Genomic DNA, 27,988 nt, shown 5'->3' with positions numbered 1-27,988 from the left:
GTGGTTCATTTAAAAATGAACTTGAAGAAATTCACCTTACCTATTGTGAGGTTGAGCTATTGTAAAAGCTCTTAATTATTTCATAACTCATTTTGAGTGGTTTATGTTGATATAGACCTGATAAAATAACTTACGTAAGTGACAATGATTAGCCACCTTCTATGAAAAACGTTGGGCCATTTTTCTAGTACACTTATTAGAATCCTAAGGAAAGAGGGCTAAATATATATACGCTTTTGTATATACTCCTTGTAGACACATTGAAGACTTTGGTGGATGAATAGGTTAGTTGTGTGTTATGAGTTTACCCTTATCTAGAAAATTCAAGACTAGTTTCACTTATCTAAGAAAATGATTGCTCATCATCACTATGTACTAGTTCAAGATACGTTCACTCTCGCTATTGCTCTTCTCATGTTTTAACTTCATTCCTCTCATCTTTACGAAAGAATTCTTTCACATTAGTGGGGGAATGTTGGTAATGCTCAATTTGTAACTGTCTTTTAAAGGCTTTTAATTCTATGTTTAATAGAATTAAATTGTGATTTGGAAGTGACTATTTTACCCTAACTATTTAGCCTATAAATAGTAGATAATTTCATTCACTTTTAATATATCCCAAACAAATATTTGCTTTGAAACACTCCTCTTTTGAGTATTATTTGATTTGAGAGAATAGCAATACCACCAAGTTCACTCAAGTTTTCGGGTGTATGAATTCTTGGAGAGCAGTGTTAATCTCGGAGGGTTGTTCGTCAATTGTAACGATTACACACATCGAGACGAATTCGCTTCTAAAGCAATGAATTACCACTACACGGTTATCATTCTGGTTGATTATTTTATTTAATATTTTTCAGTCAATGCTAATGTCTCGTTTTGCAACCGTCTATTTTTCTAACAACAAGCACGTTCTTAAATAAACAATGTCACTTGTATCAGAATACAATTTCAGAGCTCTACAGGGAATAATATACTTCATGTTTCTTCCATAATCAATGAGCTTCCCATTCCAAATGATTTCCAACAAAACCTTGGGGGGATATGGCAAGTAAATAGAGGGCTTTTTGCGAGAATGTTCATGCAACTTTAACCTTCTTCGATTTCCAAGAGCTTCATTTATAGATAAAAAACTTGATCATTTTTTTCCAGGTATTTCTTATATGGAAATGATGGTGACTTTTTTTTATATATAACGCTAGCTATTCCAGATTTCGGACGGCCAAAGGCGTTTCCATATCGAAATATCCTCTTCCTTACAAAGTTTTCTGATTCCACCATAAAATCCATCTGCCTCGTTTCCTTCCTCTCGATGTTCTTTCCGATGAACTGTCGTGCGCCCCCACCTTGAGCCAGGGGTGTAGTGATTGAACTCCAACACCACTGTGTCTGCCATCATCACTTAAATGTTAGAAACCAGACAATGAATCAGACATCAATATCTATTATGCACTGTATATTCAATTCAATACTGAATGGAAGTCTTTTGCTCAGTCGAAAACTGAACTCTTGACATGTGCACAATCATAAAAGCAAGAAGCTTTTGCAATTATGCACCGAGGAATTCTTGTCTGCTTGAAGTACAGTTATCTTTTTATTGCTCTCAGCTTTTTTTCAAGTTGAAAATGATCACCAAAAGAGACCCTATCCTTTTCTCTTTATTTTGATGGAGAAAGGGATGGGAAATTAGTGCTTGTGTAAGTTGACTAGTGGGGCATTTAAGCTCAGTTGGCATTCGAACTTATGAAAAACATACAAGTGTAGAACATCCATTGCAGCCCCACATAGCTGACAGATTCCAAATAAGCAAAACAACCAGAGTCCATAGGAGACATTGGGTTCTTTCTGTGTGGTTGGCCATAAATATTCTGCTGAGATAGAGGTTATCCACATGCTGGTGGAAATTATGACATAATGAAAGCGATCCGTCTTTCGGGACCAACGCAACCGCACAACTTGTGAACCATGTATAGCAAGAAAAAAAAAACGAGATTCACGAAAATGACCTGCCCTAACTCTTTGTCCTCCATGAAAGTTAACTTTATATTCATCTCATCCACAATTTCCTAATGCCTTCTTTGAAGGAATATTAAGCAAATCTCAAAACAACTCCTTTAGTCTCTCTATAGGTAATTCTATGGAATATAGTACTAGAGTTTGTCATTTGAAAGAATAAAAGGCGAGATAAAACTTACTACTATTATGGCATCGGCAATAATTTTCATACCCTGCACATGATTCTAAGTGACCAACTACACCATACCACCAACCTGCAATTAAAGAATACTATACTTGAGTAAGAATCTTATTATAATAAAGTAATCTGTTGCTTAATTCTTTACAGAATTCTATAATTAAAAGCTTTCCTCCACTCATCAGAGAAATTAAAGATGATATCAGATGTCACCATGTGCCCTTTGGAGAGAAACACAACAAAACTTGTAAAATACTGCAAGGGAATGATACGGAAATGAACGAACCATATGGGAATTCTTGTTTCTTCTCCACTGAATCTCAATGTTATCACCAGGGTGTAGCTCATTCAAACAATCGGAAATATGAAGATCATGTGGTGAAGTGTCGAAAGGCGGCGCTCGGAGCCTTTCCCAAGGCACGTTTTTCTCTATGGCAGCTGCCCTCCTTCCATGTGGAGGGTACCTAAAATTATCAAACCAATCTAAGATTAGTTTCCCGAGTATTAGACCTACTTTGATCCTCTAAAGTGGAACATAATCATGTTAATCTCTTGGATTTTGTACAACTACATGACCAACATACCACCATCAAAATTATGTTGATGTCCTAAATTACCTGGCTAGGAAGGTATCAGTACGGGGTTCATAACTCAGTTCTGCATCATAACATGACAACATGAACCCAACATGGCCATTCTACAAAAAAAGAGCATAGCATAGCATTGAGGACCGAAACAAAATTAGAAAAAGCAGTGGTTAAATTGGTATAGCACATTTGGAACTTCATGAAAAATACCTCACGGTTATAGACCTGAGCAGGGAACCAGAACCTGCCGGTTTCAAGAGCAAGAAACCAGGACATAATTGAGTCATCCGGCAAAGAACACTGCTTACTACTATCATCAACCTTTGACTGAATCCACCAAGATGACCTAACAATTGATAAAATCCTCATCAAACCTTTCGGTTTCCCCTGTTTCAGTTGACTTGAATCCTTTCTTGTTTTTAAAGCAATATGCCATTGCCACTCTCTATAAGCAGCAGGACCAATAATTCTACCCCACTTGTTTTTCATGTGTTTTTCCCAGAGATGGTCACTGATACACCTACTTCTTAAAGAGCTGCAAACACCCGCCATGCTAGAAAGAGCAGCCGGTGGTAGCCGCTCGAGAATGCATTCCAAGACCAAATCTGGTAGGTCCAGAACTGACATGGCACTTTCTTCAACCTCCTCAAAGTTATCAACTTTTGAAGTGAAAGATATCTTTTTGAGAGACAATTCCGAAGGGATTTAGTGAAAAACCCAAGACCAAAACCAAGAACGTTTTGATCAACCTGGAACTGGGGAAAATGGAAACGTCTTTCCAAAACCAGCTAGACAACAATCTCACCTCAGTTGCCCATGGTGGGAGTGATTTCAAAGCTAAGGACTTTAAAAAGAAAATGAAGGGAAAACAACTGATGAAGAAGTAAAGTAGCATTCCAAAATATATGGAGGGGGGGGGGAAGAGAAGAAAAGGAGAATTCTTTTATGGGTACAAAATCAATGATGTCTGGGAAAACGTAAATTATTAATAGTAATGGGAAAACAAAGTGGAATGTTCAAAATTGCAACAGCAAAGACCTAACTTCAATGAAAAAAAATAAAAACTAAGATGAAAAGGGGTTTATTGGTTAATGATCGAAGCCCACCAAACCCCAAAAGGTGGGCCTTTCCTTGTCAATGACTAATCAAAACAAAGACTTGTAATAATATGAGAGAAAATTTTGTTTCTTTTTTCTTACTAAAATGAAAAATCCCTCCAAAATAGAGCTTAACGAGTACCACTGTAAACAAAGAGTTCTTCCCCTTTTTCTTTCTTTAATTGAAGAAAAGAATTGAACAAAGAGATCTATTGGTTGCATCCAGAAACAGTTGAAGGAAGGTGGTGGTGGGGTTACTGAGATCTGATATGGTTTCTGACACCCGGAAAATTATGCCCCGAAAAAAAATAATTGACGATAACAAGTCTAGATACAAAGACCCATATCCACAAAATCTCTCAGAAACTGTTCCTCTTAGTTCAAGAAACAAAACAAAAACATAAATTTCTTTTCTTTTTGAAGATAATAAGGTGAAGGAAAGAACAAATCTGGGTTAGTTTGGGATTGAAAGAGACTGAGAAATTTGATGACCAAGTAGATGAACTCACCTTGACCAATTCTGGCCTGTTCATCAAATTCTCTCTCTTTTCTTCTTCTTGGAAAAGAAAATATGGAGATGGGCAAAGGTAAAGAGACAAGTAGATAATTAATTTTGTGCGGATATTAAATTAAAAAGAGAGGAAACAATGAGACGTTTTTTCTTATATATCACCTTTTTTATTTAATTTTTTCTGTCAGACATCATTTAGATTATTATTTTTGATCTAATATCCTTAGCAGTAAGGCTCGTCCCCTACAGTACGCTTTACGCTGATCTGACGCTACGTGTGTAAAGCGTGGCCCTTGGGACGCGCCTTACGTCACGTAGGGTAATAGCGCGGGGAAGGGGTCGCGTCTGACCTTTAATTCAATTATATATAGTACGGGGAAGGGATCACGCCTTATCGGTGCAGGTACCGGGCCTTTTATAATTATAGCAACTTTTCTCGGCTATAAATACCTTTCTCCCCCGGTAAACTCTTCACATCTCCCCTCTCAACTTATAAATTAAAACAATTCCCTCAACGAGTCAATAATTCCGACAATCTTCTCATATTTGATTTAGAAGTTTGTGTGATTTTTCGTTATAAGATAATTTTGTTATAATTTTTTTTATTATACTTATTATTTATTATGATTATTTGAAAAAAAATATTATACTAATTGTTATATTTTCGTTCATATATTATTCATTTAATCATGTTTGTTTTAGTTGTTTTTTTTCAGATATAATATTGTCGTACTTTTAAACTCAAAGAATGACGCGACTTTAAACTATTGTTTATTATGATGGTGAAATTCGAGAAAATGAAACCGACGTTTTCGTATCAAATGAGCGTGTTAAAATATCATTTAAGAGAAACATAACTCTTGAGGAGCTGATAACGAAGATTTCGAGGAAGGTTCATGTTGGAAGTAATAAAATAATGTCTTCGTTGCAGTACAAATTTTCAACATCATTGTTGTCATTAACTTATACAGCGTTCGAACTTTCGAACAATGATGATGTTGAAGTGATGGTTGAATCTCAAAGTAATTATTCAGACGCCGATATTGAGATGTATACAAATTTTTTTCAAGTGCGTACTGCTCGGGGTCAGTCATTAAGCTCCCACTATGGGCTGGTTGAACAAATTGATCAAGTTGACTGCCCGACGATAGTAATGTGTAATGATTTTAATGACATAATGGGAGACATTCATCCGCAACTCCTTACGATATGTACCGAGGTGGGTCAACGAACAATCCGTATGGCAACATCGCGTGCAGTTCAAGGGGAAGACATTCATCTGCAAATCCCTTTGACCTTAATATGGAGATGCCATCGATGCAACAATCTGTGCATTATCCATTTGACACGATGGCTTCAAGCTCCACGGGGAGGCATCCGACTGCGAGCTTTTTCGATCTCAATGTCGATATGCCTTCCAGTTCAAGGGGAAGGCGTGCAAGTAGTAGGTTCTTCGACCTAAATGTGGAGAGCATGGAGGAACCATCATCTCCACCAGAAGAACTGCTTCGTGAGCCTGGTGCAGATGGTGCTGAGACTGGACTATTCATTCACCCAGAATCACCGCAATTCAACTCCGATGATGATGATGTAGATGAAGTTCCAGGAAATGTGGCACAAACTGACCCTCCTGCACACATGTATGAAGCTGATTATGGTGCAATGTACGGGCCAGAATTTGCGGATATGCCTTATCTCGGTGACTATGGATATTACTCATCAATAAATAATGGTGAGTTATCTTTAGGCATGGAGTTTTCAAGCAAAGAAGAAGCGATGATGGCTATCAAGAAGAATGATGAGCGTCAATTAATTGTGTGCAATGGTAAGTGAAACTGATGTAGTTTGTTTTCTTTCGATCATTTTATTTTTGCAAAGAAAGCAAGTTAGTAAGTTATACATTTTTGATCAGGTTACGAAATACTTCCTCGAACGTTTGAATCAATGCTTCAGGATTTGCGGGCGAAGAACGAGGAAAAGATACGATTACATCAGCCTCATCGAAAAAGAAATGTGGACGAACGCATATGATGGTGGATATCGATATGGACAGATGACGACTAACATGTCCACTTCTGTTGTCATCAAGTAACAATTGATGATGACATGATGTAGTTGTTTATCAAATAATAATTCTTATAATTTAATTTGCATTTACTTAAAGTTAATATCATTCGATAACCGTTGATGAACAATAAGAAAATGATACAAGAAAACGAGATTGAACGTTGGCGTTATATGTGATTAGAATAAAAGATAATAAGTGACAAATTGAAGAAAGTTTGAGAACACAATTATTAAATTTATAAAACTAATAACAATTTGGTATTTGAACATAATTTTAAATACAAAATACTTACAAAAAGTATTAAATGGTAAATGATAACCAAATAACAATAACTGATATTAAATGGTAATAAACAATTAACCAAAATACATTAACAAAACTGTATAAAAAATTTAACAAAATAAATTAAAATAAATTCAATCACATTAACAAAAAAAAATAAGTATTAAATGATAAATAATTAAAAAATTACAATAAAAAAGTCCAATAAACAACTAAATACAAATATAAAAAAAACAAAATCTATCGATGCATGCGACGCGAATGTGTTCCACAGGCCATGGCTGTCGGTCTCGAGGAGGATTTCTTCGTATCAGTGGTTGTGACTCCTGCTGTCATCATTATCACCATCGTCGTCATCGTCATCGTCATCGTCGTCGTGAGCAGCTACATTAGGTTAATAATGAACTGATGACGATGAAGCACCTCCATAGAATAAGAACCCTGGAGGTGTATGATTGACTATCCCATCGGCCTACGAAAACTGGGAAAACTCATAAAACCTAGACATCGTTGAGTGTGAAAAATGTACATGAGGTATTTGTGCTGCGGCCATGGGTGATGAGGTTGAACCCGCCAAAATGTAGGCATATGAACCCCAAGTCAGATCTGCAAACATAGCCCATAATATCCTCCATGAGGGGTCATAAAACTCTGTGACGGCGGCGACGATGGGGTCATAAAATCAGGTGACAGTGGTGGTGGCATCGGGTAAGGGAACGGCGATGGCGGCATCAAATATGGCTGCGGAAGGTAAGTCGCTGTAGACGGTGGCTGTTGTGAAGGTCATGCTGGTGCAGCTGAGGATGAACCGGAAGCACCTGCTCTCCGTCCACGAGTCGGGGGATGATGATACTGTATCGGTGAACGTCTTTGTCAATGTTACTGAAAGGTCCACCCTCGTGCATCCTCGGAAAGCAGAAACGGTTTCCCATTACTGTTGAACCACTCGTAATAACCGTCAGCAACCATCAAGAAGTCAGTAAAAATGGGCTCTCTGCAGGGAGGACGTCGATGTCAATCCTCCCACAGCACGACCCACTCGTGATGCCTCACCAGCCAATCCATATCGGTCTTGCCGTGTTTATCTGTGCTATGCAACTCGTCCATATTGTGAGGTGCTTCCGAAATTGGTTGAAAACAACCAAATTGCCGAAGCACGCGATCAGTGGAGTGCCACTCGACGATCGTATAACATATCAAAGGGACCATCGCCATTCAAACATCTAATGGGCCCCCTTAACTCAGGTGGGATCACCATCCTCACATCATCATTAGAATATGGACCCATTCAAACTAAAACAAATATATATAATTTTTATCAAAATAATAATCTAATTATACAACTATAATCGAAAATCAATTTTTAAACATTAAAAAACATACATGTGTGCCAGCCTTCTGATCGATTAACACCCTCATTTTTTTCTAAATCATCATGTAGTTCCTGATGATTTTTCCTATCAGTAGACCCCCTATTCAAGGAAAAAAAATATTATACACTGTATAAAATGATTAATATACGAAATCAGTTTTATAATTACCTTAATAGTAGTGAAAATACGAATGGGTTCTTAACAACGGGACATAAAAAGAGCAATCGATACCACGCCCAAGACTGCAGTAGCAGGAGACATCTGCCAATAGCATTTTTTCTGTAGTCAATCGCGCGACACATCTCCCTATACAGGAAAGCCAAAACTGCCGAGCCCCAACTGAGTGATCCGGCCAGACGAAAGTCACCAAGATGTCACAACCATATACAGTGAACTTGGTTGCGCAATTTGTCCGGCATTAGAACCCTCCTATCAGCTACAGTATGCATGCCCGTGCATATATTTGAACTTCATCATCAGAGGCGTCATCGCTCAACTCCCAAAAATTGGCATCTAACCAATTTAACGGTATTCGACCACCGTTAAAACTTTTCGGGACACGCCCTAGATAGTCCCGACACAAAGCAGTCCATGAACCGTGCGCCATCCCCGATATCACATCTCCATCTACCGGAAGCCCCAGGTGCATAGAAACATCCTTAAGTGTAACCGTGCACTCTCCGCACGGAAGATGGAATGTGTGGGTATCCGGCCTCTACCGCTCCACTAAGGCATCAATAAGGTCTAGTTCTATCTTACAGTGACCCTCATATCTACCTATGTGACCGATTCCAGCCTCTACTAAATACGACATGACACGGTCATGTATCACTAACTTAAGGTTCCTAATAAAATGATCTAATATACGGTCTCTCTCTTAAATATAAATAATTACAAAAATTAATTTTTAAACTAATAATCATGCATTAAATAAATAAATAAATAAATTATTACTATTAATTTAAATTAAATTAAAACGTTAAAATGTTACCGTATTAGCAAAATGTCGAGATATATGATTTCCATTCAAGCGAAGCAAACCGCCTTCCATTTTATATATGTAAAAAAATTAATTAAATACAATATTAAATAATTTAAATACTTAAATAAATTAAATATTAAATATAATAAAAGATGTCTTAAACAGATAATATAAAAGTATTTGAGAGAGGTTTAGAGAAGTTGAGATGATTTGGTATGATGAAAGTGATTGAGGATGGGGGTATTTATAGGGAGGGATGAGGTGTGAACGGTCGGGGTAGGTGGGTAATTAAACCTAAGGCGCGTCGTAGGGGGCGCGCCTTTCTGACGCGTGTCAGATTTACAGGTAAGGCGGGACGCTTGCACTGCGCTTTACACACGTATATCCAGCCAGCATAAGGCGCTTTTCAGGGGGCGCCTTACCTCATGTGCGTCAGATCAACGTAAAGTGTACTGCAGAGGACGTGTCTTACTACAAAGTGTGTTAGATTAAAAAAAAATAATTTAAGGGGTGTGACAAAAAAAATTAAAAGAAAAAGGTGATATATCGAAAAAAAGGCCAACAAATAAACTGAAAATTTATTAACAAATATTAATTAATCTGATTCTGATCTTTCGATTTAGTGACTATTTGACATAACTGACACCGTTTTTTTAAAATTTTCCCTTTCTGACACCGTTTGACCAATATTTCCAGAAGTAGCACCCTTTCTGCTGAGTTGGCAAAGGCGCGTCCCGGGGACGCGCTTTACCTGTGTTTTCGCTGAGTTGGATGCCACGTGTGGAAGGCGCATCCCCGGGGACGCGCCTTTGCCAACTCAGCAGACACGTATTTTGTTTAATAATAAATAGTTTATTTTTATTATTATTATAAATTAATAATATTATGTAAAATGTTTCGATTGTAATGTAAGAATTATCAAATGTATTTTGTTAATGTGTGTTAAAGGTGGAGTGAATTATCTACATTAATATGATATAACAATATATGAAAACCAGTTTTGACTTTATTGTAGTTATAGGAAAAATGTATGAAATTATAATATTACACATATGGTTATATATTATTTTGATTTTGATTATCGATCTATTAATTTTATCAGTTAATTATTTAAATGTTATCAATCTAGTCATCTCATATCAATATTTAACGAAAATATTGATGCATAAGTTAATAAATTAGTATAATTACATATTTAATCTTCAAGACTTACATATTTTATAAAATTAGTCTTATTGAAAATTTAATTTAATAAATTTAATCCTCCAATCAGAACATGAAATGTGTCATCGTATACATAAATTTTTTAATAACTTTTAATTTGTTTAATTTAATATTTTTCTCTACTTAGAAGGTGGAATTATTATTATATTTTAAAAAATTATAACTAATAATATTAATTATTATATTAAATAAATATATTAAATATATTATGTATTTAAAAGTTAAAAAAAATTATTTAGGAGTACATACATTGACAAATTATATAAATGCAATAACATTAAATTATTAGAAACAAAAACATTCATTTAAATACATATTAATTACATAAGAGTTAACGGTTATATGATGATAACAGAGCTGAACATTTTTTTCTATTGTGCCCGATGTTTTTACAATGCCCACATCGTTTTTGTTCTGTTGACTTCTCCCGAATATCCATATCACAATGTATTCTAGTAGATTTTAGACGATCTGAGTCCCTCAATAGCAATGGATCTGGTACAATTGTAAGCCAAGTTTGAATCTATTTGGGTCTCTTTCGTTTCCTATGGACGGAAACTCAAATTCATATACCTTGAATACTTGTGAAAGTTGGTATACGGGATCAACATAATTTTTGTAGTCCAAATGCGAATGTGAGCAAGCAGCAATGACATGAGAGCATGGATATTTGAGTGCTTGAAAGAAACCACAATCGCACCACCTCTCTTGCAGATTAACTCTGAAAGAGTTAGCTTCAATCCCTTGCAGGGGACGTGGCATTTCGGTTACATGAAACAATTCACGGGTGCGAGAAAAATTTGTAACTAACATCCCATTTGATGCAGCCACTTTTTTCTGTAAATCAACTACTAGTCTTGGGTGGTAAATATGTCCGTTTTGCATCCAAGTAAGAGCTTGTCCACCGAGCTTTGCAAAGAGTTGACCCAAACGAAAATAAGTCGTTTTAACCAACGCCGTGACTGGTAAATGACGCGCCCCCTTTAAGGTTGAATTTATTGCTTCAGCCAAGTTTGTTGTCATATGACCATAGCGATACCCCCCGTCATATGCATTTTTCCATATTTCTTTGATGTCCATAATGTACTCGCACCCCTTCTTATTTTTGCCAAACAGCTCTTGTAGCATCGACTCAAACCTTGAGGTAAGAGTTCGTAACCTAAGCCATTAGGAATATGTAATAGTTAATATGAAGTATAAATAAGTAATAAGAAATTGATAGAAAAATTGGGAAAAGTAACATACCCATCCGCACGACTAACTCACGTTCATGTTCTTCTTGTATTTTCCGTAATAGTTTGCATCAATATGACGGACACAATAACGATGTTGAACATGTGGAGGTATATACATTGTACCCAAAGAGTCCATTGCTGCTTTTATCCCGGCTCCTCGATCTGAAATAATGCATACTCGTTCCCTGGTGACAACATGTAAACGTAAATTTTTAAGGAAAAAAGCCCAAGACTCAGTGTCTTCTCCTTGAACGAGGGCAAATGCAACAGGAAGAATATTGCGGTTTCCATCTTGGACCACAGCCAATAATAAAACTTGCTTGTATTTCCCATACAAGAAAGTACCATCAATTTGGACAATTGGTTTACAGTACTTGACTGCATTAATACACTGAGGGTAAGTCCAAAAGACTCGGTAAAATTGGCAGCGATCGCGAACCATTCGATCATTCACGTAATGATGTTGAGTTTCGAACTCAACAATTGTCCCGGGATTAAGTCTTTGCACAACATGAAACCAACTGGGCAACTCGTTGTAAGTGGAATCCCATTCGCCATGAAGTTTGCAAATGGCATTCTGTTTTGCCAACCACGCTTTTTTATATGAGACAGTGTACCCATATTGTGACTGTATAGCAGAAATCAACACTGCAACAGCTATATGAGAGCTTTGCTTCACAATGGGCATGATTGCTTGACAAATAAGTTGGAGTCCAAGTTGGGATGATCCTGGTTTATACCTGTTGCACAACATGTATGAGGACCGTTGTATCTGGTTAGTTCCCATAAGTTGTTCTTCCTCTTCCTCTTTGATACACGGACCATCCATTGACATCCGTTGTCACGTTGGACGCAGTAGCAGATATATTTCTCCGTGTTAGATCGATCAACTCGGGACTGAACTGAGTTACGAATATTGTAACTCTTTATTGCCATCATTGCTTCCTCCTTCGATGCGAACTCCATTCTAATATGTAAATTACCGTCATTGACTGATGATTGAAGTCCATAGTTGCCAACATCAGGAAGATCTGGAAATTCAGGCTCATATATTGCATCATAATCAGCCTCATACATATGTGCAGGAAGTTCGGCTGGTGTTGTATTTATCGGAACGTCATCCTCGTCATCATCAGAATGTACGTTAAACTGTGGTGAGTCAGGTTCAACGAATAATCCCGTTTCAGCACCATCTGCACCTGGCTCCCGAAGAGGTTCTTCTGGTGGAGATGAGGGTTCCTCCGATAATCCAATGTTGAGGTCAAATAAGTTCCCGCTTGCGTGTCCTCCCCTTGAACTTGAGGTCATTGTATCATGTGGGATGTGAATAGACTGTCGTCTCGTTGGCATTTCCATATGTAAGTCGAAAACATTGGCAGATGAATGTCTGCCCCTTGAAGTAGAAGAGATGTTGCCATATGGATTATTGGTGAAGCCACGTGGGTTGAGATCATAAGCAGTTGCAGATGAATGCCTTCGTATTGAACTTGATGGCATGGTATATGGCGTTGGATCCGCCATTAATGATGTGAAATCATTACAGATCAGTTGTGTCGGGCTATCAACTTGATCAGTTTGATATGCAATGCCAAAGTGAGAGGAATATGAGAGACCACGAGTTGCACGAACCTCAATAAAAGTGGCATACATTTCAATAAGAGATTGTGAACTCCCCATATGAGCATCAACCATCATAGAAAATCATCATCGTTTGAAAGCTGAAATGATGTATACGTGAGCGGAAAAATTTCAGTAGGAAATCTGTACTGAAGTGAAGATAGTCTTCTCTGGCCTGCTACACGAATCTTTAACGAAATTTTTGTGATTAACTCCTCAATTGTGATGTTTCTCTTCAAGGTTAAGGGGATATAATGATCTGACTCAAAAACAACCCCCTCTTCAGCTTCCTTAATTTCTCCATCATACAAAACAACAGCAGAAAGACGACTCATTTTCAGAGAATTTGAGAATTTAGAGTTTGGGAATTTGAGAATTTGAAAGATTGTGAACTGAAGTTTGTTTTGAAAGTTTAAAATACGTTGCATATAATAGTGTCTATAATCGGAGTACTATTCACATAAAGGCGCGTTCCCAGGGGCGCGCCTTCCATTATTCGTCAGAGAATATGTTATCATTGCCCTATTATGTCACTCATGTCCCTCGGGGACACTAGATATATCAGTACCTATTATTTCACTATTCACATGAAGGCGCATTCCCGGGGGCGCGCCTTCCATTATTTCGTCAGAGAATATATTATCATTGCCCTATTATGTCACTCATGTCCCTCGGGGACACTAGATATATCAGTACCTATTATTTCACTATTCACATAAAGGCGCGTTCCCGGGGGCGCGCCTTCCATTATTTCGTCAGAGAATATGTTATCATTGCCCTATTATGTCACTCATGTCCCTCGGGGCACTAGATATATCAGTACCTATTATTTCACTATTCATATGAAGGCGCGTTCCCAGGGCGCGCCTTCCATTATTTCGTCAGAGAATATGTTATCATTGCCCTATTATGTCACTCATGTCCCTCGGGGACACTAGATATATCAGTACCTATTATTTCTCAGGGGACATGAAGGCGCGTTCCCGGGGGCGCGCCTTCCTTATTTCGTCAGAGAATATGTTATCATTGCCCTATTATGTCACTCATGTCCCTCGGGGACACTAGATATATCAGTACCTATTATTTCACTATTCACATGAAGGCGCGTTCCCGGGGGGCGCCTTCCATTATTTTGTCAGAGAATATGTTATCATTGCCCTATTATGTCACTCATGTCCCTCGAGGACACTAGATATATCAGTACCTATTATTTCTCAGGGGACATGAAGGCGCGTTCCCGGGGGCGCGCCTTCCATTATTTCGTCAGAGAATATGTTATCATTGCCCTATTATGTCCCTCATGTCCCTCGTGGACACTAGATATATCAGTACATATTATTTCTCAGGGGACATGAAGGCGCGTTCCCGGGGGCGCGCCTTCCATTATTTCGTCAGAGAATATGTTATCATTGCCCTATTATGTCACTCATGTCCCTCGGGGACACTAGATATATCAGTAAATCATGTAAATTATAACCAAAATTTAACTTCTTTTGAAAGTTCAGCAAGTTAAGAATAACTTAAATTAAAACGTTATGTGAAGTTTGAATAAATTAGATAAAATGTTATGGATAAATTGAATAAATGTGAAGTGATAAGTTGATTGTGACATTGAAATTGTATGGAATGAGCATTGAAATGTGACATTGAATAAATTGCCAATTCACCCCCTCTTGGCCGATTCCGTCGATCGATGAACTCAACATAAGTTGATTTTAATGTATATGTTTTAATATATATGTTAATGATCAAATCATATGTATGGATAAATTTAATTTCAATTTAAGTATTGTGAACTATAATTGGAATATAACTTTTAATTTCGAATACAATTGGAATATTAAGTTGAAATTTAATGTTAAATTTCGAATACTATAATTTATATTTTAAATTTAAATTTGAATAATATTATTTTTATTTTTATTTTAAATTTAAATTTTGAATAATATAATTTGTATTTTAAAAACATTTATCAAACATTTAATGTTAAATGTGAATAAAAAATAACATTAAAAAATATGTATGTAACAACCATGAAACATTTAAATAACATAACCAAATTACATAAAATTCTGAAATATTATTATTTAAATAACATTATATATAACTGGATCACCGATGTCGTCTTCTCGAATGAGTTCCACATGGCGGTGGTTGTCTATTTCGTGGAGGATTTCTTCGTGGAACTTGTTCTTCAGTCTCCTCATATTCACTATCATCATCAGCAGCATTTTCTTCATTTGGTGTAGATGACGCTAAAGGGGCTGAAGGGCCTGTATAAAATAACGACCCTGGAGGAGTGCTAGTAACAATCCCACCGCTCCCCGGGAACTGTGAAAACTGTGGAAACATTGGCATCGATGTATGTGATCCAGATGGAGATTGAGGTGTCTGCGGAGAAGCACCACCAGCCAAATAAGATGCATATGAACCATATGCTGGATCATTAAACATAGTCGTATATGCACCTCCATATAGTATAAAACCCTGCGGGCTAGGCATGTAACCTGGCGGGCTAGGAATGTAACCCTGCGGGCTCGGAATGTAACCCTGTGGGCTCGGAATGTAACCCTGCGGAGATGGCATATAAACTGGTGGGCTTAGCATATGAAGTGGAGGGCTGGGCATGTACCCCTGCAGCATCGACGAATAAGGATATTGTGGTGGGACTGATGCAGAACCGGTTGCGCCTTCTCTCCGTCCACGCGTCGGGGGACGATGATATTGAGACGGTTGACGTCTTTCTCAACGCCTAGGAATGTTAACCCCTCGTGCTTCCGCCGAAAGTAGAAACGGCTTCCCATTTTCATTAAACCAGTCCATATAGTTATCCGTAACCATATGACCAGTTTCAGCGTAATATTGTCGAGGGGCCACCAGTGTATATCGGTTCTCCCAAAGCGCAATCCAATCTCTGTGTCTTACCACCCAGTTAACATCTTTATTTCCTCGTCTATCTATGTTATGCACGTCGTCTAAATTCCTAGGAGCTCCAGGAATATATTGCGTACAACCATACTGACGGAGCACGCGATCAACTGGATGCCACTCAATAATAGCATAACATATAAGAGGTATAACCGATATCCATACCTCTAATGACCCACTAAGGTGGGGTGGGATGCAAGCTTTCACTTCATCGCTCGCATAAGGTATCAACTGAAACTGAAATATAATATACAATTCAAATAAATAAAATATTCTAATTATATCTAACATTTTAAATTAAAATATTAATAATTAAACAAATTTAAAAACATACCTCAGACCCAGCTTTCGTATCAATAAGTAAACGAATTTCCTCTAACCCAGTAGGTATACTTTTATGGTCCTTTCTTTTCATCGACCACCTATGAAATATAATATAAACTAAATACCACCCTATTTAATTGAAAATATTTAAATCAAATTTAGTTCGAAAATTACCTCAACAATAAGGGAAATACGTATGGTTCATTCACGACGGCATAAGAAGGCATGCGGAACCACGCCCATGATTGTAGAAGTAGAAGACATCCACCGATAGCAGTTTTCTTATAATTCGTCACCCGACACATTTCTCTAAAGAGAAATGCCAAAACTGCAGCACCCCAACTATATCTTCCAGCTTCATCAAAATCGATCAGATGCCGCAACCACATACAATGCACATGGTTGCGAGATTTGTCGGGCATCAATATTCCTCCAATTATTCGTAGAATATATGCCCGAGCACATGCCTTTGCTTGATCCTCTGAAGCATTTTCATTTAAAACCTCAAAATTAGCTTTCAACCAAGATAAAGCTATTCTATCTCCATTAAACTCTGGCGGAGCAGCTCCAAGATAATCAATGCACATTGATTGCCAATCACCATCCGCCATACCACACATCATATTTCCGTTGACGGGAAGCCCCAGATGCATAGAGACATCCTCCAATGTAATTGTCGCCTCTCCACATGGAAGGTGAAAAGTGTGCGTCTCGGGCCTCCACCTCTCAATCAGTGCAGAAATTAGGACAGGTTCGAGTTTGCAACTGCCTATAATTGTTGCAATATACCCGAACCCGGTAGAAGCCAAATATGGCAAAATACGTTCCGGTGTCGGTATACGTGGATTTTAATAAAAGTCTCTAAAATACGATCAGCATCCTAAATAATATACATTATAAAAAATAAAAATTAATATAAATTCATAATAACTTTAAAATAAAAATAAATTTAAATATTAACATTAATTATAAAAAATATTACCATATCGCTAAAATGTCTGGAGATATGATCAATATCCAATCGCAACAGCATTTCGTTTTCCATTATAACTGTAGACAAAACAATATAATTAGTAAAAAAAAATTAATAATTCTAAATAAATATAATTATATAAATATTATTTAATAAAAAAATAATATTATATAAATATATTAATATAAAAAATAATAACTATTTAAAAAAACTAACATAAAAATAAATTTCTTACCACTAATAACAAATTTAAAACTCAAATAGTTGAAGAATTTGAGTTATATAAGAGAGGAGAATATGATTTTGGTGTGAAGAATGAGGGAGGGTTGAGGGGGCTTATATAGGGGAGGAGGGGGTAGTTAGGAAAAACGGATGGAGGCATTTATGACATTTAATGGAATTTAATGGAAGGCGCGTCCCGGGGATGCGCCTTCCACACGTGGCATCCAACTCAGCGAAAAAACACGGGTAAAGCGCGTCCCCGAGGATGCACCTTTGCCAAACAGAAATGGTGCTACTTCTAGAAATATTAGTCAAACGTATCAGAAAGAAAAAATTAAAAAAAAAACGATGTCAGTTATATCAAATAGACGGATTTAGTCTTCTGTCGGTCTTTATTATGTTTCTTGGAAGATGGGAGCAAAATTCGTTTAGCCTTAGAAATGCAACTGTTGAGATAACGTATAAAAGGAATCTTGGATATTACGGCCTCGGGATGTGTTCACCTCAACTTGGCCGCTTACCTGTTTTGTTTAGTGCTTCGGACCATTGATTCTTCGCCTCGTGGCAGAACTATGATTGAATTAATTATATACTCTCGGGTGGACCGAATATGTTATATCGTAGGATTGGAGTAAAATTATTGGATGATATATTCTTTACTATACTTGTTATTTAGAAATAAATAAATTTTAGTTCTTTGACTAACCATTTTAATATAAAAGACTATTTTCAATTTTGAACATATAATTTATTAAGTGATTGAAAGTATATGATGGATAAATAAAGAACCATATTAAAATATCACTTATTGTTATAATAATATTAAATGTTAGGATAAAATACATGTAATACATAAACTATCAATTTTGGTTTTTAAACTTTAATTTTTTTTAAAATTATATATAACGTTTAATTTTTGTTTTATTTTAATAATCTGTCGTTAAAAACTCAACAGACGAGCTTGTCAGCCATTGCGTCTACATTTGTCGCATCTGTCTGTCGATGAAGCTCAAACTTTCCAACTCACACCTTTTCGACCTCCTAAACGCGATTTCGACCTCCGTTTCATCGATAAACACATCATTCTCCCCAAATCGATGATGGATTCTTCGATATCTTCATCCTTCAATCTCTATAGTTCACTGTCCAATAGGTATGAAACTGGACTATGTTAGTCGACTCATCATTTTCTTGTGGTCTACAATTCATATTGGTAATCCGTCCACTAGAGCTCTATCTTGTCAGCCCGTCTGTTAAGTTTTTAACGACTGGATACTAAAATGAAACAAAAGCTAAATGTATGATTTAAAAAAAATAAAAAAAATAAGTACTAAAACAGATCAAAATTAATAGTTTAGATACTAAACAAGTAGTTTACATTAATTTTAGATATACCTCGTAAAAATATTTCATGCTAAAATAAAATATTTGAGAAAATTGTTGAAAATTTCAAATATCACATTGTTTAAATATAATATTTAAAATATATTTATTTATTGAATGATTTAACATAAAATTAATACACATATGTCTATAGGGATGGGCATGAGACCCGAACCCGATGACTTCCGACCTAACTCGATCGAGTCAGTTTTATTTTTTAAAATATTCAGGTTCGGATTGAGTTAGATCGGATTTTTTTTAAAAAATTGGGTTCGGATTGAGTGGGGTGGATTTTTTAAAGGTGATGTTTGGGTCGGGGTCAGATTCGGGTTTAGAGTAAAAAATATCCGAACTGACCCGACCCGAAAAAAATATAATTTTACCTTATATATTTAAGAATAATTATAATAATACCCTCTAAATATATATTTTTAATTAAATTACTGTTTTTATTTAAATAAAAATAATATTTTTTATTATTTTAGGTCGGGTTTAAATTTTATCTTATAATTTGAGTCTGGTAGAGAGTATATTTTTCGGATCGGATTAAGTCAAGTCGTGTGAAAATATAAAATTTTTGAGTTAAATCGGATTGACCGAAACCTGACTCATATCTATCCTTGTATGTCTACGTAGCTAACTCATATTCAATTTTAATTATTCTGCTCATTTTTAATATATCAACATAAGATGTTTCCCGAAAAAATAAATGTCGAAAGCAATTTAAAATAGATGTCAAATTTAAAAAGTATTTTTAAATAAGATATATGTAACTAAAACTCATATATTAATTATATTTAAATTTTAATATAATTTTATTAAATATAACAAACGAATATATTTTTATTTTAATAATATTTAAACACATCTATTCGTGCCTTCTTGTCGATATTAATCACACACAAAATATATTTAAGGTTGGGCGGTAAAAGCGTGACCCGATGATGATAAAAGTTAAGGTGGCAGCACTGGGAAGGACAGTCAATAAGGACAATTTTGGACCACAAGCTTGGTACCTAACACGTGACTTTCACGTGATTGTTTCCCTTTTTCTTCCTCAAATAATTTATATTTCTTCTCTCTCGGTAATTGAAAAGCAGTTCCAGTTCCCAAGCTATTCTTTTTTACATTTTTAATAATATTTTACAATATTTTAATTTTATATATAAAAGGTGGGTTTTCTCATTTTATTATGGGAAAAATATTTATTCTAATTTTTTTATTTGTCTTTTAGGTTTTTAAAGGTTTGTCTTCATTAATTTGGATCGTGTTATACATTTTATTTTTGATGATTGAGTTTCTCAATGAAGATTATACGCATACACAATAACTCAAATTTAAAATTTACTTAAGTAATATCAAATTGTTTACACTTTAATTAATTTTATTAATAAAAAAAATATTATTCTATCATGATATTATAATTTAGTTTTGATTTTATGATTAATTTTTTTTTGATTTTGTTGATGTGTAGACACCAATTTTTGGGTTTATTGTTTGGGTTGGTATTAAGTTAAAGTTATAAATCATTATCGGTCCCAATGTTTCGATATCGTAACTTAGACCCTAATATTTCACAAGGTTGTTGGTCCTTACATCAACCAAGCTTTTAGGTTTATATATAAATGCAATCATAAACTGTTTAATAATAAGGAAAATTATGTAAATAGTGTGGTTTAAATTTTAAATTCATTTATTTATTTTGAAGTTGTACTTAAAATTTATTAAATGTCAGCTTTTATAAATTATGACACGAATTAATTAAATTATGTTCTTAATTTTTTATTTGTCAAAGTTTTCTCATCTTTTAAAAATATAATTACATGAATGGTTAATCAATTAAAAGCTTATAGTTAAAAGTATATATTTAAAAGCCAATGAATTATATTATATATATATATATATATATATTGAAATATTTCCTATTTAGGGAAAGAGGAAAAAAGATTTTATTCCTAATGGATATTGGACACCTAACTTAAAAAAATAAAAAGTGTAAATTGAAAGCGTTTTAAAGATTGTCATCCGTTGACACCAATGAAGTATTTAAGTGCATAAAAATAATTTTAATATAAATCTCTCGTTACAACGTCATAACAGTATAACCATTCCACGATTACATTTGCTTTTTGGTCATGACAACGTAAACAATTGGGATTACAAAATTGGCAATAAATTAAGATAAAAAGCATAAACATTTTCGGCTAAAACAATGATTTGGATGGTTGATTAATTATAATACAAGTTGTGCTCTTTTTGAAAAAGGGTCAGTAATAATATTAATGGTGGGTGGGAAAGTAACGGAGGTTTCTTGAAGGCCGGTGGATAAGGTTTTGGACCCGACGAGTTGTTCAAGGAAACACCTCCTTAATTTGTAATCGCACTTGCAAAAAAGATTACATTTTTGATTGCTAGGTGATGTGGGGGCAACGTATTTCCAAATCTAATCTCTATTCTCTCGTATTAAATTAAGAAACAAAAAGTTGGTATAACATATCACGATATTGAGAATTAATAAAATAAAATAATAAGTAAAATTTTATACCAAAAGGAATTATGATAAAGAAGTAAAATTTTTAGTATTTGCAAAAAGAGATAATAAAATAATAATAATGATTATTCGAAATTTGAGAATTAATCAATTTATATATAATTTTTAATCTTAACATCAGTTATTATGATAATAATTTATATAAAAGGAAATATGGTTTCGTGTGAATTCAACAAGTTGAATCATAAGTTGTATCATAAAATTTTCAAATTAGATTAAACAAAATTCAAATCACACAACTCTAACATTTTCATTATAAAAAAACTAAACATTTTGACTTATTTTTATATTTTTATTATTAAAATTAAATTTTTAATTTAAATATATTTTTTAGTTTACAAAAAATATAAAATAAAATTTATTTTAAAAAATAAAACGAAGTATAATTCTCTATCACTATCTGAAAATCATACGTTGCAATTATTCCTTTCAAATCTCTCGTTCTCTTTTCCCTGCATCATGGAGCAAATTATAGCGTAAAAATATTTTAAATAACCAAAGTTGGCCAATTTTGTTAGCTTAATGACACGCAAAAGAGAACCGCAAATATTAAAAAATTTAAATTTATTGAACAGCATCAACTAAAAATATTATTATACTTTTGTGTCCTTGTTTTGTTTAGTGTATGAACCTCATAAGGTCATCGAAAATTTGATTCTTTGTCTCCTAAGGGTGCGTTTGGTTCACGGAATATAAGATTACCAGTGGGAATAAAAGATTACCAGGGAATAGGATTACTGGGAATGTTATATTTTGTGTTTGGTTGGTTTAGCAGGAATGTAAGATTACCGTGTTTGGTTAAAGGAATAAAAGATTATTAGAATGTATATTTGACCAAATTGTCCTTATTATATATTTGTATAATATAATGAAAGGGTAAAAAAAATTTAATCCCTGAATTTCATATAAAATTTTAATTATAGATTTTTTTTTGTAAATCTAAAATAATTTAAGGATAAATTTGTAATTTAACCTTCGTAGAATTTTTATTATTCAATGATAGAAGAATGATATTTTTGAAAAAAAAATAAAAATTTAAGGGCATTTTAGTCCAAAACGCCAGTAATGTTACAATACCTAAAGGAAGGGAGGTAATGACATTCCCGGTAATATACCCCAAAAAATCTACTATTGGTAATAAAACATTACCGGGAATGAGATTCCCGGCCAACCAAACATGGGAATGTGGGATTCCCATCCCACGAGAATCCCACAATCCTTGAACCAAACACCCCCTAAAGGTTAAGCAATCCATCGGGAATGCTAATTAGTAAGTTTTTAGGGCTCTCTTTTCATCCGAATAGGTCAAATTATTTATGTGGTTGTTATAATTTTGTTTAAAGCTTGGTCAAATGTTAAGTGCTGCATTCTTTAATATTGAAGTAGCATTACTTTTAAACACTTCGGTCTAGATTGGTGTTTAAGTAAGAGTTAGCTTCGGGTAATTTACATTACAGGGGAAAGAGAGAACAATTGAATATCCCTTTTTGGTTTTTTCTTAAGCAATAACTTTATTAAAAATATGAAATATCTAAAATTATAACGAAATGTATAATTATAATCGTCAAATAATCACGTAATTATGATATTTTCTATAATCATTAATTATGATATTTTCTATAATCATTAACACAAAACAGTATGAGTCCTAGCATGAAGAAGAGAGGATGGAGATGTCTCGAGTACCGTATGCATGGAAGTGGGAAGTTTGTTTTCTATGATATGCACAAGACCAGACATTGCACAAACCAGACATTGTACAAGCAGTGGGAGTGGTTAGTCGGTACATGAAGAACCAGGCAAAGAGAATTGAAATCAATAAAGAGGATCCTGAGATACATCAAAGGGATCTCAAATGTTGCCTTATGTTACGGAGGATCAAACTTACTTATCAATGGGTATGTTGATTCTGACTATGTAGGGGATTGGATAAAGCAAATCTACTACAAGATAGTGTTTAAAGTTGCTGGTGGCTGTAAGATGGGTTTCAAAATTGCAGTCAATTGTGGCTACATCCCCAACAGCAGAATATATAGCAGCTACACAAGCCAGTAAAGAAGCAATCTGGTTGAAAATGCTATTGGAGGAGCTTGGGCACAATCAAGAGTATTCTCTTTGTTTTGTGACAGTCAAAGCGTCTTGCATTTAACATGAAATCCAACATTTCATTCAAGGACAAAACACATACGAGTTCAGTACCATTTCATTCGTGAAAAGGTAGAAGGGACGGTAGATATTGCAGAAGATCCATACCAAAGACAACATAGCAAGTCATGACGAAAGCAATCAATGCTGATAAATTTACTTGGTTTCGATCCTCCTGTGGCCTGCAGAAATGTAAGCACATGAAGGTACAAGGTAGAAAGAATAGTGTGAAGATATGATTGTTCCAATCAAATCTTTAAGTGAGAGATTGTTGAAAATGCATGCCACCGAAAGTGCCAAGCAAGTTGGCATGAAGTCAACAATATTAATGCACCGAAACTTTGTTTGGTTTTAGTTGAATTTGGACAATGGTAAAATCTCAATTTTAGTCATTATAATTTAAGGTATTTTCAAATTAGTCCTTAAGCTTCAACTATAAATACCCTAGCTCATTTAGCTTAAAATCATCCCAAAGCATTCTAGCTTTCTTCCAATACTAGAGAGAATTTAGAGAGTTTCTTGAGAGTTGTTTTCTCCTTTTATGAAGAGAGAATTATCATTGTTTTCTCCTTGGTAGATCGAGAGAAGTTGTAATTCATATTTTCTTATAGTGAAATTCTACCGTTGCCCGTGGCTTTTACCCTATATTTAGGGTTTCCCACATAAATTTGTGTCTCTTTTATCTTCAATTTTTATTTTCTCAAATTATCAGTTACGTTTTTACTCTATCCGATAGTCGTCTTCCGCAACATGGGGAACAGTTCTCCTGCAAGATAATTGCCAAGATGAAGCTTTCTAACAAGGAATTATCAAAGATGTTAGAAGGGAGGTTCAATCATGCACCATTTGACGGGTTAGTCTAACATTGTGGAGCTCAAGGGAGCTTATGAGGATAAGCATTAGTTCATTTGGTGATGGAACTATCGGAGGAGAGCTGTTTGATAGGATCATCGCTAAGGGCCATTACACTGAGCGTGCTGCCGCTTCGCTGCTTCGGACCATTGTTCAGATTGTGCACACTTGCCATTCTATGGGGTCCATCCATAGGGATCTCAAGCCTGAAAATTTCTTACTCTTGAACATGGAAGAGGATTCCCCACTCAAGGCCACGGATTTTGGTCTCTCTGTCTTTTACAAACCTGGTTGAGATATTTTTTCCCGCCCCATTGGTTTCTTTTTCTTTTATTTCCTTTTTAATTTCCTCAGTTTCATTATATTTTGATATATTGGCCTCTTGAAACAGGTGAAGAATTCAAAGAAATTGTTGGTAGTGCATATTATATTGCACCTGAAGTCTTGAAGAGGAAATATGGACCAGAAGCAGATATATGGAGTATTGGAGTTATGTTGTATATTTTTCTATGTGGTGTTCCTCCCTTTTGGTCTGGTAAGTTATTATGATCATATCATTGTCATTTCTTGGTATCCACCAGAAGCTCGAAGCTCATAAGATAATTTTGTTGATACATAGAATCCGAAAATGGGATATTCAATTCGATATTACGCGGCCACATTGATTTCTCGAGCGATCCATGGCCTGCAATTTCACCTCAAGCAAAGGAACTGGTGAAGAATATGCTCAACTCGGATCCCAAGCAGAGGTTAACCGCAGTGCAGGTTCTAAGTAAGTATGGCTGAATGTTTTGTGATTTAAATTCAGTACATGTAATTGTAAGGTTAATATGGCCATAGCCATTAACAGGTCATCCATGGATCAAAGAGGATGGAGAAGCACCTGATACACCTCTCGACAACGCAGTGTTAAGTAGGCTCAAACAGTTCAAAGCAATGAACAACTTAAGAAAGTTACTTTGCGGGTATTATTAAACCCATATAATAATCTCATTGACTAGTGATTAGACTTCCCATGAAATGTTCATTACAAATTTTCCTAGGGAAAAAATGGTGCAGGTCATGCGGGATGTTTATCAGAGGAAGAAACCATGGGGTTAAAGGGGATGTTCAAGGGCATGGATTCCGATAACAGCGGGACCATAACACTCGAGGAATTGAAGCAAGGCCTTTCTAAGCAAGGAACAAAACTCACTGAATATGAAGTTCAACAACTAATGGAGGCCGTAAGTCATTTCCAGACATCAATTTCACCTTTCCATTTTTCATATTACATGAGATAAACATACGGTTTTTCTTTGAAAAAATCATATAGGCTGATGCAGACGGGAATGGAACCATAGACTACGATGAGTTCATTACAGCAACAGTGCATATGAATCGAATGGATCGGGAAGACCATCTGTACCATGCCTTCCAACACTTTGATAAAGACAATAGCGGGTACATTACTACTGAAGAATTGGAGCAAGCCCTACGTGAACATGGAATGCATGACAGTAGCTTAAAGGAAATCCTTTCTGAAGTTGACGTTGACAATGTATTTTCATTCTATTTTCAAAATAAAATCGAAACAAGTGAACTACATGAGTATGAAATTACGTCATTTTGGTATGTTTTTGTAGGATGAAATGATCAACTATGATGAATTTGTAGCAATGATGAGAAAAGGAAATCCTGAAGCACACACTAAGAAGCGGCGCGAATTGTCCATTCATATCAAAGAAGAAGAATAAAGGGAAAAAATTTCTTGTTATTTTCTCTTTAACATCAAGGGAAATTTGAGAGAGGATATGATGACATTTAGGACATAGCTAAGGCTTTTTCTAATTTTAAATTTTTAAGTTTGATGGGATATTTTCTTTGTACAAAAGTAGTATGAGGATTCAAGTTTTTTTTTTAATTTTTTAAATGTCATTTTATTATAATTGTATCAACCAATTAAATTTAAGTTTTATAGTGATTTGTTTTGAAATAAATCTAACCTTTTATTTTTAGTCTCGACTCTTGAAAGAATATATGTCCTTATGCTAATAATAAGTTAAAGCACCTCTTGAATAAAATGTTATCTTTGTAATTGTAAAGATTAACAAATGATGTATAAACTATGAGAGCAAGAACGAGAAACAAGAAAAGTGAGAAATCATTTTGAGATTTTATTATCTTCAAGGGTTAAGTTTTACAAGACTTAAGGAGTGTATTTATAGTGAGTCCTATAGCTGTTACTAATGATGTAACTGACTTCAACAAACTAATTGCTTCAACTAATCTGCTGCAGTGTATCAATCCTCATCTGCACGATCATCATGCACAACAGTTGCACGTGTGCTTATATGCCATACATTCATTTACACTAACATTCCCCTTGTAACCTTCAACCTCAAAACTTTTCCAGAACTCAAATTGATATGCTTTTAAGTTGCATCACCAGCAACCATTTTGTGTTTGAAAACAAAGGTGCTGATAAAGGTTTGGTCAGCACATCAGCAACCTGCTAACTGCAGGAACTTCATGCACTTGTAGTGTCCCATAGCCACCATTTCTTAACAAAAAATATCTAACTCAACATGTTTGAACTTGGAATGAATTACAGGATTAGCACATACTGCCATTGCACTTGTATTATCACACCACAGTGTGGCCTTGCCATGTGAAACTACATGTAATTCCCCCAACAACGATCAAAGCCATACCATCTCAGCAGCTGCACAAGCCACACTTCTGTATTCAACCTCAGCAGTTGAAAGTGCAACAGCCTGTTGCTTTCTAGAGCTCCACGAGACCAAGTTCCCACAAAAATATATACAAAACCCTGAGGTTGACCGTCTATCATCAACATCCGAGCCCCAATTCGCATCTGTAAAACCAATCAAAGCCATTCTCAAGGAGGGTGCAAACCGTAGTCCAAAGTCAACTGTGCCTTGTAGGTAACGAAGTATTCGCTTGACTGCCTGGGGCTTGCATGAATTGACACACCCTGTTCATAGCAAATGCCACATCAGGTCGAGTAATCATAATGTACTACAGGGCACCTACGATGCTTTTGTATCGGGCAACATCTTCAAGTGGTGTTCATTCCTTGGCTGACAGCTTGATGTTAGAGACCATAGGGGTGGGAAGGCTTTTCACTTCACCAAAACCATGCTTCTGTAGAAGATCTTGAATATACTTTTGTTGACTCAAAACAACATCACAACCTTCATAACTGACTTCCACTCCTAGGAAAAAACTCAATGGTCCAAGATCCTTCAACGAAAACTGAGCATTCAGTTTGTCTATAACACTTTGAACAACCATCTCTTTATCCCCTGTTAAGATGATATCATCAACGTACACCAGTAAGTACACCAAGCTATTCGAGGTCTTTCGAACATAAAGAGAGGCATCCGACTTAGCTAGGCAAAAACCTTCAGACTCCAAGTATGCCTTCAGTCACTCAA

The 27,988-nt window shown here is 35.4% G+C and overlaps 1 protein-coding gene, 1 long non-coding RNA gene and 1 pseudogene across 2 annotated transcripts; 2 read left to right on the top strand and 1 right to left on the bottom strand.

The window, feature by feature from the left end:
* Positions 1 to 1,183: 1,183 nt before the first annotated feature.
* Positions 1,184 to 3,802, bottom strand: LOC120211347 (F-box protein At2g32560-like). Its single transcript, XM_039209901.1, is given in 7 exon segments — positions 1,184 to 1,389; positions 2,196 to 2,270; positions 2,481 to 2,495; positions 2,498 to 2,658; positions 2,812 to 2,891; positions 2,992 to 3,486; positions 3,488 to 3,802. Coding segments are annotated over 7 exon segments (1,206 nt in total). The 5' UTR covers positions 3,677 to 3,802; the 3' UTR covers positions 1,184 to 1,198.
* Positions 2,020 to 19,537, top strand: LOC120211357. The gene is made up of 3 exons (XR_005524591.1): positions 2,020 to 2,147; positions 8,681 to 8,683; positions 19,525 to 19,537. It is a non-coding gene; the product is annotated as an uncharacterized LOC120211357 (long non-coding RNA).
* Positions 19,538 to 23,240: 3,703 nt separating this feature from the next.
* On the top strand, positions 23,241 to 26,284 carry LOC120210426 (annotated as a pseudogene).
* The last annotated feature ends 1,704 nt before the right edge of the window (positions 26,285 to 27,988 follow it).

The sequence above is a fragment of the Hibiscus syriacus genome, unplaced genomic scaffold (genome assembly GCF_006381635.1).
Source record: "Hibiscus syriacus cultivar Baekdansim isolate YM2019G1 unplaced genomic scaffold, ASM638163v2 tig00000715_pilon, whole genome shotgun sequence".
Classification (NCBI taxonomy): Eukaryota; Viridiplantae; Streptophyta; class Magnoliopsida; order Malvales; family Malvaceae; genus Hibiscus; species Hibiscus syriacus.
The sequence above is the reverse complement of the archived record's forward strand: the minus strand, read 5'-3'. Positions and strand labels throughout refer to the sequence as shown.